This window comes from Salvelinus alpinus, chromosome 14 (assembly GCF_045679555.1).
Source record: "Salvelinus alpinus chromosome 14, SLU_Salpinus.1, whole genome shotgun sequence".
NCBI lineage: Eukaryota > Metazoa > Chordata > Actinopteri > Salmoniformes > Salmonidae > Salvelinus > Salvelinus alpinus.
In genome coordinates this window covers 56,296,072-56,310,722 of record NC_092099.1, presented here as the reverse complement: position 1 = coordinate 56,310,722, position 14,651 = coordinate 56,296,072, and the positions used below count along the sequence as shown (strand labels likewise).

At 46.3% G+C, this 14,651-nt stretch overlaps 1 protein-coding gene across 1 annotated transcript in view; it reads left to right on the top strand.

Annotated features, from left to right (window-relative positions):
* map3k13 (mitogen-activated protein kinase kinase kinase 13) overlaps positions 1-14,651 on the top strand; it is a 158,715-nt gene that overhangs the window by 81,349 nt on the left and 62,715 nt on the right. The window contains exon 4 of the mRNA XM_071341929.1: positions 12,535-12,726. Within this exon, the coding sequence (XP_071198030.1) occupies positions 12,535-12,726 (192 nt within the window). The remainder of the gene's footprint in view (positions 1-12,534; positions 12,727-14,651) is intronic.

The following is a 14,651-nucleotide window of genomic DNA, read 5'->3' as shown; positions in this document are numbered from 1 at the left end:
CATCAGCTTCAAGTAGGTTCACAACCCCTAACACTAACCCAACATCATCAGCATCAAGTAGGTTCACAACCCCTAATACTAACCCAACATCATCAGCTTCAAGTAGGTTCACAACCCCTAATACTAACCCAACATCATCGGCTTCAAGTAGGTTCACTACCCCTAATACTAACCCAACATCATCAGCTTCAAGTAGGTTCACAACCCCTAATACTAACCCAACATCATCAGCTTCAAGTAGGTTCACAACCCCTAATACTAACCCAACATAATCGGCTTCAAGTAGGTTCACTACCCCTAACACTGACCCAACATCATCAGCTTTAAGTAGGTCCACAACCCCTAACACTGACCCAACATCATCAGCTTGAAGTAGGTCCACAACCCCTAGTACTAACCCAACATCATCAGCTTTAAATAGGTCCACAACCCCTAGTACTAACCCAACATCATCAGCTTGAAGTAGGTCCACAACCCCTAACACTGACCCAACATCATCAGCTTGAAGTAGGTTCATTACCCCTAACACTGACCCAACATCATCAGCTTGAAGTAGGTCCACAACCCCTAACACTGACCCAACATCATCAGTTTGAAGTAGGTCCACAACCCCTAACACTAACCCAACATCATCAGCTTCAAGTAGGTTCACTACCCCTAACACTAACCCAACATCATCAGCTTCAAGTAGGTTCACAACCCCTAACACTAACCCAACATCATCAGCTTCAAGTAGGTTCACAACCCCTAACACTAACCCAACATCATCAGCTTCAAGTAGGTTCACAACCCCTAACACTAACCCAACATCATCAGCTTCAAGTAGTTTCACAACCCCTAACACTAACCCAACATCATCAGCTTCAAGTAGGTTCACAACCCCTAATACTAACCCAACATCATCAGCTTCAAGTAGGTTCACAACCCCTAACACTAACCCAACATCATCAGCTTCAAGTAGGTTCACAACCCCTAATACTAACCCAACATCATCAGCTTCAAGTAGGTTCACAACCCCTAACACTAACCCAACATCATCAGCTTCAAGTAGGTTCACAACCCCTAATACTAACCCAACATCATCAGCTTCAAGTAGGTTCACTACCCCTAACACTAACCCAACATCATCAGCTTCAAGTAGGTTCACAACCCCTAATACTAACCCAACATCATCAGCTTCAAGTAGGTCCACAACCCCTAATACTAACCCAACATCATCAGCTTCAAGTAGGTTCACAACCCCTAATACTAACCCAACATCATCAGCGTCAAGTAGGTTCACAACCCCTAATACTAACCCAATATCATCAGCTTCAAGTAGGTTCACAACCCCTAATACTAACCCAACATCATCGGCTTCAAGTAGGTTCACAACCCATAATACTAACTAAACATCATCAGCTTCAAGTATGTTCAAAACCCCTAATACTAACCCAACATCATCAGCTTCAAGTAGGTTCACAACCCCTAATACTAACCCAACATCATCAGCTTCAAGTAGGTTCACAACCCCTAATACTAACCCAACATCATCAGCGTCAAGTAGGTTCACAACCCCTAATACTAACCCAATATCATCAGCTTCAAGTAGGTTCACAACCCCTAATACTAACCCAACATCATCGGCTTCAAGTAGGTTCACAACCCATAATACTAACTAAACATCATCAGCTTCAAGTAGGTTCAAAACCCCTAATACTAACCCAACATCATCAGCTTCAAGTAGGTTCACAACCCCTAATACTAACCCAACATCATCAGCTTCAAGTAGGTTCACAACCCCTAATACTAACCCAACATCATCAGCTTCAAGTAGGTTCACAACCCCTAATACTAACCCAACATCATCAGCTTCAAGTAGGTTCACAACCCCTAACACTAACCCAACATCATCAGCTTCAAGTAGGTTCACTACCCCTAATACTAACCCAACATCATCGGCTTCAAGTAGGTTCACAACCCCTAATACTAACCCAACATCATCAGCTTCAAGTAGGTTCACAACCCCTAACACTAACCCAACATCATCAGCTTCAAGTAGGTTCACTACCCCTAATACTAACCCAACATCATCGGCTTCAAGTAGGTTCACAACCCCTAATACGAACCCAACATCATCAGCTTCAAGTAGGTTCACAACCCCTAATACGAACCCAACATCATCAGCTTCAAGTAGGTTCACAACCCCTAATACTAACCCAACATCATCAGCTTCAAGTAGGTTCACAACCCCTAATACTAACCCAACATCATCGGCTTCAAGTAGGTTCACAACCCCTAATACTAACCCAACATCATCAGCTTCAAGTAGGTTCACTACCCCAAATACTAACCCAACATCATCGGCTTCAAGTAGGTGCACTACCCCTAATACTAACCCAACATCATCGGCTTCAAGTAGGTTCATAACCCCTAAAACTAACCCAACATCATCGGCTTCAAGTAGGTTCACTACCCCTAATACTAACCCAACATCATCAGCTTCAAGTAGGTTCACTACCCCTAATACTAACCCAACATCATCAGCTTCAAGTAGGTTCACTACCCCAAATACTAACCCAACATCATCGGCTTCAAGTAGATTCACTACCCCTAATACTAACCCAACATCATCGGCTTCAAGTAGGTTCACAACCCCTAATACTAACCCAACATCATCAGCTTCAAGTAGGTTCACAACCCCTAATACTAACCCAACATAATCGGCTTCAAGTAGGTTCACTACCCCTAACACTGACCCAACATCATCAGCTTTAAGTAGGTCCACAACCCCTAACACTGACCCAACATCATCAGCTTGAAGTAGGTCCACAACCCCTAGTACTAACCCAACATCATCAGCTTTAAGTAGGTCCACAACCCCTAATACTGACCCAACATCATCGCCTTCAAGTAGGTTCACAACCCCTAACACTGACCCAACATCATCAGCTTGAAGTAGGTCCACAACCCCTAACACTGACCCAACATCATCAGCTTGAAGTAGGTTCACTACCCCTAACACTGACCCAACATCATCAGCTTGAAGTAGGTCCACAACCCCTTAATACTGACCCAACATCATCAGCTTTAAGTAGGTCCACAACCCCTAACACTGACCCAACATCATCAGCTTGAAGTAGGTCCACAACCCCTAACACTGACCCAACATCATCAGCTTGAAGTAGGTCCACTACCCCTAACACTAACCCAACATCATCAGCTTGAAGTAGGTCCACTACCCCTAATACTGACCCAACATCATCAGCTTCAATTAGGTCCACTAACCCTGAATGACCCAACATCATCATCTTGAAGTAGGTCCACAACCCCTAACACTGACCCAACATCATCAGCTTGAAGTAGGTTCACAACCCCTAATACTGACCCAACATCATCAGCTTCAAGTAGGTTCACTACCCCTAATACTAACCCAACATCATCGGCTTCAAGTAGGTTCACTACCCCTAATACTAACCCAACATCATCGGCTTCAAGTAGGTTCACAACCCCTAATACTAACCCAACATCATCAGCTTCAAGTAGGTTCACAACCCCTAACACTAACCCAACATCATCAGCTTCAAGTAGGTTCACTACCCCTAATACTAACCCAACATCATCGGCTTCAAGTAGGTTCACAACCCCTAATACGAACCCAACATCATCAGCTTCAAGTAGGTTCACAACCCCTAATACGAACCCAACATCATCAGCTTCAAGTAGGTTCACAACCCCTAATACTAACCCAACATCATCAGCTTCAAGTAGGTTCACAACCCCTAATACTAACCCAACATCATCGGCTTCAAGTAGGTTCACAACCCCTAATACTAACCCAACATCATCAGCTTCAAGTAGGTTCACTACCCCAAATACTAACCCAACATCATCGGCTTCAAGTAGGTGCACTACCCCTAATACTAACCCAACATCATCGGCTTCAAGTAGGTTCATAACCCCTAAAACTAACCCAACATCATCGGCTTCAAGTAGGTTCACTACCCCTAATACTAACCCAACATCATCAGCTTCAAGTAGGTTCACTACCCCTAATACTAACCCAACATCATCAGCTTCAAGTAGGTTCACTACCCCAAATACTAACCCAACATCATCGGCTTCAAGTAGATTCACTACCCCTAATACTAACCCAACATCATCGGCTTCAAGTAGGTTCACAACCCCTAATACTAACCCAACATCATCAGCTTCAAGTAGGTTCACAACCCCTAATACTAACCCAACATAATCGGCTTCAAGTAGGTTCACTACCCCTAACACTGACCCAACATCATCAGCTTTAAGTAGGTCCACAACCCCTAACACTGACCCAACATCATCAGCTTGAAGTAGGTCCACAACCCCTAGTACTAACCCAACATCATCAGCTTTAAGTAGGTCCACAACCCCTAATACTGACCCAACATCATCGCCTTCAAGTAGGTTCACAACCCCTAACACTGACCCAACATCATCAGCTTGAAGTAGGTCCACAACCCCTAACACTGACCCAACATCATCAGCTTGAAGTAGGTTCACTACCCCTAACACTGACCCAACATCATCAGCTTGAAGTAGGTCCACAACCCCTTAATACTGACCCAACATCATCAGCTTTAAGTAGGTCCACAACCCCTAACACTGACCCAACATCATCAGCTTGAAGTAGGTCCACAACCCCTAACACTGACCCAACATCATCAGCTTGAAGTAGGTCCACTACCCCTAACACTAACCCAACATCATCAGCTTGAAGTAGGTCCACTACCCCTAATACTGACCCAACATCATCAGCTTCAATTAGGTCCACTAACCCTGAATGACCCAACATCATCATCTTGAAGTAGGTCCACAACCCCTAACACTGACCCAACATCATCAGCTTGAAGTAGGTTCACAACCCCTAATACTGACCCAACATCATCAGCTTCAAGTAGGTTCACTACCCCTAATACTAACCCAACATCATCGGCTTCAAGTAGGTTCACTACCCCAAATAGTAACCCAACATCATCGGCTTCATGTAGGTTCACTACCCCTAATACTAACCCAACATCATCAGCTTGAAGTAGGTTCACAACCCATAATACTAACCCAACATCATCAGCTTCAAGTAGGTTCACAACCCCTAATACTAACCCAACATCATCGGCTTCAAGTAGGTTCACTACCCCTAATACTAACCCAACATCATCAGCTTCAAGTTGGTTCACTACCCCTAATACTAACCCAGCATCATCAGCTTCAAGTAGGTTCACTACCCCAAATACTAACCCAACATCATCGGCTTCAAGTAGGTTCACTACCCCTAATACTAACCCAACATCATTGGCTTCAAGTAGGTTCACAACCCCTAATACTAACCCAACATCATCAGCTTCAAGTAGGTTCACAACCCCTAATACTAACCCAACATCATCGGCTTCAAGTAGGTCCACAACCCCTAATACTGACCCAACATCATCGCCTTCAAGTAGGTTCACAACCCCTAACACTGACCCAACATCATCAGCTTGATGTAGGTCCACAACCCCTAACACTGACCCAACATCATCAGCTTGAAGTAGGTCCACAACCCCTAACACTGACCCAACATCATCAGTTTGAAGTAGGTCCACAACCCCTAACACTAACCCAACATCATCAGTTTGAAGTAGGGCCACAACCCCTAACACTAACCCAACATCATCAGTTTGAAGTAGGGCCACAACCCCTAACACTAACCCAACATCATCAGCTTGAAGTAGGCCCACTACCCTTAATACTGACCCAACATCATCAGCTTGAAGTAGGTCCACTACCCCTAACACTGACCCAACATCATCAGCTTGAAGTAGGTCCACTACCCCTAACACTGACCCAACACCATCAGCTTCAAGTAGGTCCACTAACCCTGAATGACCCAACATCATCAGCTTGAAGTAGGTCCACTAACCCTGAATGACCCAACATCATCAGCTTGAAGTAGGTCCACAACCCTGAAATGGTTGCATATCCCAGAACCAATGTATTGCTGTGAGCAGGGGTGTGAGAGAGCTTTCAATGTTGTTCAGATGATGGATATACTTTCTAGAATGAATTATACATCTTATTTATTTATTGTCCTATCATGGTGACATAACCCCTCACACTAGACTACTGACATAACCCCTCACTAGACTACTGACATAACCCCTCACACTAGACTACTGACATAACCCCTCACACTAGACTACTGACATAACTCCTCACACTAGACTACTGACATAACCCCTCACACTAGACTACTGACATAACCCCTCACACTAGACTACTGCCATAACCCCTCACACTAGACTACTGACATAACCCCTCACACTAGACTACTGACATAACCCCTCACACTAGACTACTGACATAACCCCTCACACTAGACTACTGTTATAACCCCTCACACTAGACTACTGCCATAACCCCTCACACTAGACTACTGACATAACCCCTCACACTAGACTACTGTCATAACCCCTCACACTAGACTACTGACATAACCCCTCACACTAGACTACTGACATAACCCCTCACACTTGGCTACTGACATAACCCCTCACACTAGACTACTGCCATAACCCCTCACACTAGACTACTGTTATAACCCCTCACACTAGACTACTGACATAGCCCCTCACACTAGACTACGGACATAACCCCTCACACTAGACTACTGACATAACCCCTCACTAGACTACTGACATAACCCCTCACACTAGACTACTGTCATAACCCCTCACACTAGACTACTGTTATAACCCCTCACTAGACTACTGACATAACCCCTCACACTAGACTACTGACATAACCCCTCACACTAGACTACTGTTATAACCCCTCACACTAGACTACTGTTATAACCCCTCACACTAGACTACTGTTATAACCCCTCACACTAGACTACTGCTATAACCCCTCACACTAGACTACTGTTATAACCCCTCACACTAGACTACTGACATAACCCCTCACTAGACTACTGACATAACCCCTCACTTGACTACTGACATAACCCCTCACACTAGACTACTGACATAACCCCTCACTAGACTACTGACATAACCCCTCACTAGACTACTGACATAACCCCTCACTAGACTACTGACATAACCCCTCACTAGACTACTGACATAACCTCATACTAGACTACTGACATAACCCCTCACACTAGACTACTGACATAACCCCTCACTAGACTACTGACACAACCCCTCACTAGACTACTGACATAACCCCTCACTAGACTACTGACATAACCCCTCACATTAGACTACTGTTATAATCCCTCACACTAGACTACTGACATAACCCCTCACACTAGACTACTGACATAACCCCTCACACTAGACTATTGACATAACCCATCACACTAGACTACTGTTATAACCCCTCACACTAGACTACTGTTATAACCCCTCACACTAGACTACTGACATAACCCCTCACACTAGACTACTGACATAACCCCTCACACTAGACTACTGCCATAACCCCTCACACTAGACTACTGACATAACCCCTCACACTAGACTACTGTCATAACCCCTCACACTAGACTACTGACATAACCCCTCACACTAGACTACTGACATAACCCCTCACACTAGGCTACTGACATAACCCCTCACACTAGACTACTGTCATAACCCCTCACACTAGACTACTGTTATAACCCCTCACACTAGACTACTGACATAACCCATCACACTAGACTACTGTCATAACCCCTCACACTAGACTACTGACATAACCCCTCACACTAGACTACTGTTATAACCCCTCACACTAGACTACTGTTATAACCCCTCACACTAGACTACTGACATAACCCCTCACACTAGACTACTGCTATAACCCCTCACACTAGACTACTGACATAACCCCACACTAGACTACTGTTATAACCCCTCACACTAGACTACTGACATAACCCCTCACACTAGACTACTGTTATAACCCCTCACACTAGACTACTGACATAACCCCACACTAGACTACTTCAATAACCCCTCACACTAGACTACTGTTATAACCCCTCACACTAGACTACTGACATAACCCCTCACACTAGACTACTGACATAACCCCTCACACTAGACTACTGACATAACCCCACACTACACTACTGTTATAACCCCTCACACTAGACTAATGACATAACCCCTCACACTAGACTACTGTTATAACCCCTCACACTAGACTACTGACATAACCCCACACTAGACTACTTACATAACCCCTCACACTAGACTACTGTTATAACCCCTCACACTAGACTACTGACATAACCCCTCACACTAGACTACTGACATAACCCCTCACACTAGACTACTGACATAACCCCTCACACTAGACTATTGACATAACCCATCACACTAGACTACTGTTATAACCCCTCACACTAGACTACTGTTATAACCCCTCACACTAGACTACTGACATAACCCCTCACACTAGACTACTGACATAACCCCTCACACTAGACTACTGCCATAACCCCTCACACTAGACTACTGACATAACCCCTCACACTAGACTACTGTCATAACCCCTCACACTAGACTACTGACATAACCCCTCACACTAGACTACTGACATAAGCCCTCACACTAGACTACTGACATAACCCCTCACACTAGACTACTGTCATAACCCCTCACACTAGACTACTGTTATAACCCCTCACACTAGACTACTGACATAACCCCTCACACTAGACTACTGACATAACCCCTCACACTAGACTACTGCCATAACCCCTCACACTAGACTACTGACATAACCCCTCACACTAGACTACTGTCATAACCCCTCACACTAGACTACTGACATAACCCCTCACACTAGACTACTGTCATAACCCCTCACACTAGACTACTGTTATAACCCCTCACACTAGACTACTGACATAACCCCTCACACTAGACTACTGCTATAACCCCTCACACTAGACTACTGTTATAACCCCTCACACTAGACTACTGACATAACCCCTCACTAGACTACGGACATAACCCCTCACACTAGACTACTGACATAACCCCTCACACTAGACTACTGACATAACCCCTCACACTAGACTACTGTCATAACCCCTCACACTAGACTACTGTTATAACCCCTCACTAGACTACTGACATAACCCCTCACTAGACTACTGACATAACCCCTCACACTATACTACTGACATAACCCCTCACACTAGACTACTGTTATAACCCCTCACACTAGACTACTGTTATAACCCCTCACACTAGACTACTGTTATAACCCCTCACACTAGACTACTGCTATAACCCCTCACACTAGACTACTGTTATAACCCCTCACACTAGACTACTGACATAACCCCTCACTAGACTACTGACATAACCCCTCACTAGACTACTGACATAACCCCTCACACTAGACTACTGACATAACCCCTCACTAGACTGCTGACATAACCCCTCACTAGACTACTGACATAACCCCTCACTAGACTACTGACATAACCCTCACACTATACTACTGACATAACCCCTCACACTAGACTACTGTTATAACCCCTCACACTAGACTACTGTTATAACCCCTCACACTAGACTACTGTTATAACCCCTCACACTAGACTACTGCTATAACCCCTCACACTAGACTACTGTTATAACCCCTCACACTAGACTACTGACATAACCCCTCACTAGACTACTGACATAACCCCTCACTAGACTACTGACATAACCCCTCACACTAGACTACTGACATAACCCCTCACTAGACTACTGACATAACCCCTCACTAGACTACTGACATAACCCCTCACTAGACTACTGACATAACCCCTCACTAGACTACTGACATAACCTCACACTAGACTACTGACATAACCCCTCACACTAGAATACTGACATAACCCCTCACACTAGACTACTGACATAACCCCTCACTAGACTACTGACATAACCCCTCACTAGACTACTGACATAACCCCTCACTAGACTACTGACATAACCCCTCACTAGACTACTGACATAACCCCTCACTAGACTACTGACATAACCCTTCACTAGACTACTGACATAACCCCTCACTAGACTACTGACATAACCTCACACTAGACTACTGACATAACCCCTCACACTAGACTACTGACATAACCCCTCACACTAGACTACTGGCATAACCCCTCACACTAGACTACTGACATAACCCATCACACTAGACTACTGACATAACCCCTCACACTAGACTACTGACATAACCCCTCACACTAGACTACTGACATAACCCCTCACACTAGACTACTGTTATAACCCCTCACACTAGACTACTGCTATAACCCCTCACACTAGACTACTGACATAACCCCACACTAGACTACTGTTATAACCCCTCACACTAGACTACTGTCATAACCCCTCACACTAGACTACTGACATAACCCCTCACACTAGACTACTGTCATAACCCCTCACACTAGACTACTGTTATAACCCCTCACACTAGACTACTGACATAACCCCTCACACTAGACTACTGTTATAACCCCTCACACTAGACTACTGTTATAACCCCTCACACTAGACTACTGACATAACCCCACACTAGACTACTTACATAACCCCTCACACTAGACTACTGTTATAACCCCTCACACTAGACTACTGACATAACCCCTCACACTAGACTACTGTTATAACCCCTCACACTAGACTACTGCTATAACCCCTCACACTAGACTACTGACATAACCCCTCACACTAGACTATTGACATAACCCATCACACTAGACTACTGTTATAACCCCTCACACTAGACTACTGACATAACCCATCACACTAGACTACTTACATAACCCCTCACACTAGACTACTGTTATAACCCCTCACACTAGACTACTGACATAACCCCTCACTAGACTACTGACATAACCCCTCACACTAGACTACTGACATAACCCCTCACACTAGACTACTGACATAACCCCTCACACTAGACTATTGACATAACCCATCACACTAGACTACTGTTATAACCCCTCACACTAGACTACTGTTATAACCCCTCACACTAGACTACTGACATAACCCCTCACACTAGACTACTGTTATAACCCCTCACACTAGACTACTGTCATAACCCCTCCCACTAGACTACTGTTATAACCCCTCACACTAGACTACTGACATAACCCCTCACTCTAGACTACTGACATAACCCCTCACACTAGACTACTGACATAACCCCTCACACTAGACTACTGTCATAACCCCTCCCACTAGACTACTGTTATAACCCCTCACACTAGACTACTGACATAACCCCTTTACTCTAGACTACTGACATAACCCCTCACACTAGACTACTGACATAACCCCTCACACTAGACTACTGACATAACCCCTCACACTAGACTACTGTTATAACCCCTCACACTAGACTACTGTCATAACCCCTCCCACTAGACTACTGTTATAACCCCTCACACTAGACTACTGACATAACCCCTCACTCTAGACTACTGACATAACCCCTCACACTAGACTACTGACATAACCCCTCACACTAGACTACTGACATAACCCCTCACACTAGACTACTGCCATAACCCCTCACATGTACATTTCAAATTCAATTACAGAATTATTCTGCAGTTATTCTATTGCTATTTATTCTGTTACCAATCAAATGTACATGTTAATAATAGTGTCTTCTGATTACAATTATTATGTCTCATATTTTAACTAAATGCAATCTATTATCTTCCAAAATGTAAATCGGTATATCTAGTGGTCCGATAACACAGTCTGATTGAATGGCTTGTCCTGCACTTTGTAAAAACCCAGAGTACATGTTGGAAAAATATCTTGATTCCTTTTTAAACATAGCAATGTGAATACAAAGAGGACTCGGTAATAGGTGAAGTGAAAAAAAGTTGAGTCGTCATTCAAAGGCAAGAGCAGTGTGAATACAAAGAGAACTGAGTTCTTTGGCTTTTTTTTACCCAGAGTTCACTTTAAAAAGGACTGAGATCCGATATTTTAAAGAGGACTATATGTGAAAACTCCCTGAGCTCATCAGGCAGTTTGTTTGAGGAGTTGCTACAGGAGTTTTTGCTGTTGTCTGATTTGAAGTTGTACCCTATAATCATGGAAAATATGACTTGAACATGCTTTTCAGTCTGGTACTAGGCTTAATCTGTGTCTAGGAAATCCGCCCTAAATGTCTCTCAGTATCGCCCTTCTGTTGTGCACCCCGGCTCCGTGCTGTTGTACCATTATGGTGTACTGTGTCACATCTTTTTTACTTTGTAACTCATCCTCTCTTCTCCTCTTCTCGTCCCTCTCCTCCCTCTCTTGTCTCTCTCTCCTCTCTTCTCCTCCTCTCCTCCCTCTCTTCTTCTCCTCTCTCTCCTCCTTCTCGTCCCTCTCCTCCCTCTCTTGTCTCTCTCTCATCTCCTCCCTTTCCTCCCTCTCCTCCCTCTCCTCTTCTCCTCTCTCTCCTCCCTCTCTTGTCTCTCTCTCCTCCCTCTCCTCCCTCTCTTGTCTCTCTCCTCTCCAGGGGTGTGTGCACACAGGCTCCGTGCTACTGTATCTTAATGGAGTATTGTTCCCAGGGCCAGCTCTATGAGGTTCTGAGGGCCGGAAGGAAGGTGACCCCCAGACTGCTGGTGGACTGGGCCTCAGGGATCGCCTCTGGGATGAACTACCTGCACCTCCACAAGATCATACACAGAGACCTCAAGTCCCCCAAGTGAGTGTCCATTTCCCAACCCTCCCCTAACCCTCCCCTACCCTAACCCTCCCCCAACCCCCCCCCTACACAGAGACCTCAAGTCCCCCAAATGAGTGTCCATATCCCTACCCTCCACAAGATCATACACAGAGACCTCAAGTCCCCCAAGTGAGTGTCCATATCCCAACCCTCCCCCAACCCTCTCCCAACCCCCCCCCCCCTACACAGAGACCTCAAGTCCCCCAAGTGAGTGTCCATATCCCAACCCTCCCCCAACCCTCCCCCAACCCCTCCCCCTACACAGAGACCTCAAGTCCCCCAAGTGAGTGTCCATATCCCAACCCTCCCCCAACCCTCCCCCAACCCCTCCCCCTACACAGAGACCTCAAGTCCCCCAAGTGAGTGTCCATATCCCAACCCTCCCCCAACCCCTCCCCCTACACAGAGACCTCAAGTCCCCCAAGTGAGTGTCCATATCCCAACCCTCCCCCAACCCCTCCCCCTACACAGAGACCTCAAGTCCCCCAAGTGAGTGTCCATATCCCAACCCTCCCCCAACCCCTCCCCCTACACAGAGACCTCAAGTCCCCCAAGTGAGTGTCCATATCCCAACCCTCCCCCAACCCTCCCCCAACCCCTCCCCCTACACAGAGACCTCAAGTCCCCCAAGTGAGTGTCCATATCCCAACCCTCCCCCAACCCCTCCCCCTACACAGAGACCTCAAGTCCCCCAAGTGAGTGTCCATATCCCAACCCTCCCCCAACCCCTCCCCCTACACAGAGACCTCAAGTCCCCCAAGTGAGTGTCCATATCCCAACCCTCCCCTACCCTCCCCCTGTAACGGCAGCCTTCCCTCTCTTCACTAGAAGAGGGGGTGTAACAGGGATCAGACCAACACGCAGCGTAGCCAGTGCTCAACATGTTTAATACGAACGATAAACGTGAACACTTAACAAATAATAATAATAAATGTGGCAAACCGATACAGTCCTTGCTGGTGCATAGAAAACACAGAGACAGGAAACACCCACCCACAAATCCCCAACACAAAACAAGCCACCTATATATGATTCCCAATCAGGGACAACGATTGACAGCTGCCTCTGATTGAGAACCATATTAGGCCGAACACAGAAACAGACAAACTAGACACACAACATAGAATGCCCACCCAGCTCACGTCCTGACCAACACTAAAACAAGCACAACACACAAGAACTATGGTCAGAACGTGACAGTACCCCCCTCCTGAGGTGCGGACTCCGAACGCACCCCTAAAACTCAAGGGGAGGGTCTGGGTGGGCATCTGTCCGCGGTGGCGGCTCCGGCGCTGGACGAGGACACCACTCCACCATTGTCTTTGTCCCCCTCCTTAGCGTCCTTTGAGTGGCGACCCTCGCCCCCGACCCTGGTCTAGGAACCTTCACAAAGGTCCCCCCTAGATTTAGGAGATAGCTCAGGACAGAGAGGTAGCTCAAGACAGAGAGGTAGCTCAGGACAGAGGGGCAACTCCGGACTGAAGGGCAGCTCCGGACAGAGAGGCAGCTCTGGACTGAATGGCCGCTCCGGACTAATGGCAGCTCCGGACTGAATGACAGCTCCGGACTGAGTGGCAGCTCCGGACTGAGAGGCAGCTCATGACTGGAGGGCAGCTCATGACTGGAGGGCAGCTCATGACTGGAGGACAGCTCATGACTGGAGGGCAGCGCATGACTGGAGGGCAGTGCATGACTGGAGGGCAGCTCATGACTGGAGCGCAGCTCATGACTGGAGGGCAGCTCATGACTGGAGGGCAGCTCATGACTGGAGGACAGCTCATGACTGGAGGGCAGCTCATGACTGGAGGGCAGCTCATGACTGGAGGGCAGCTCCTGACTGGCGGGCGGCTCTGGCAGTTCCTGACTGGCTGGCGGCTCTGGCAGCTCCTGACTGGCTGGCGGCT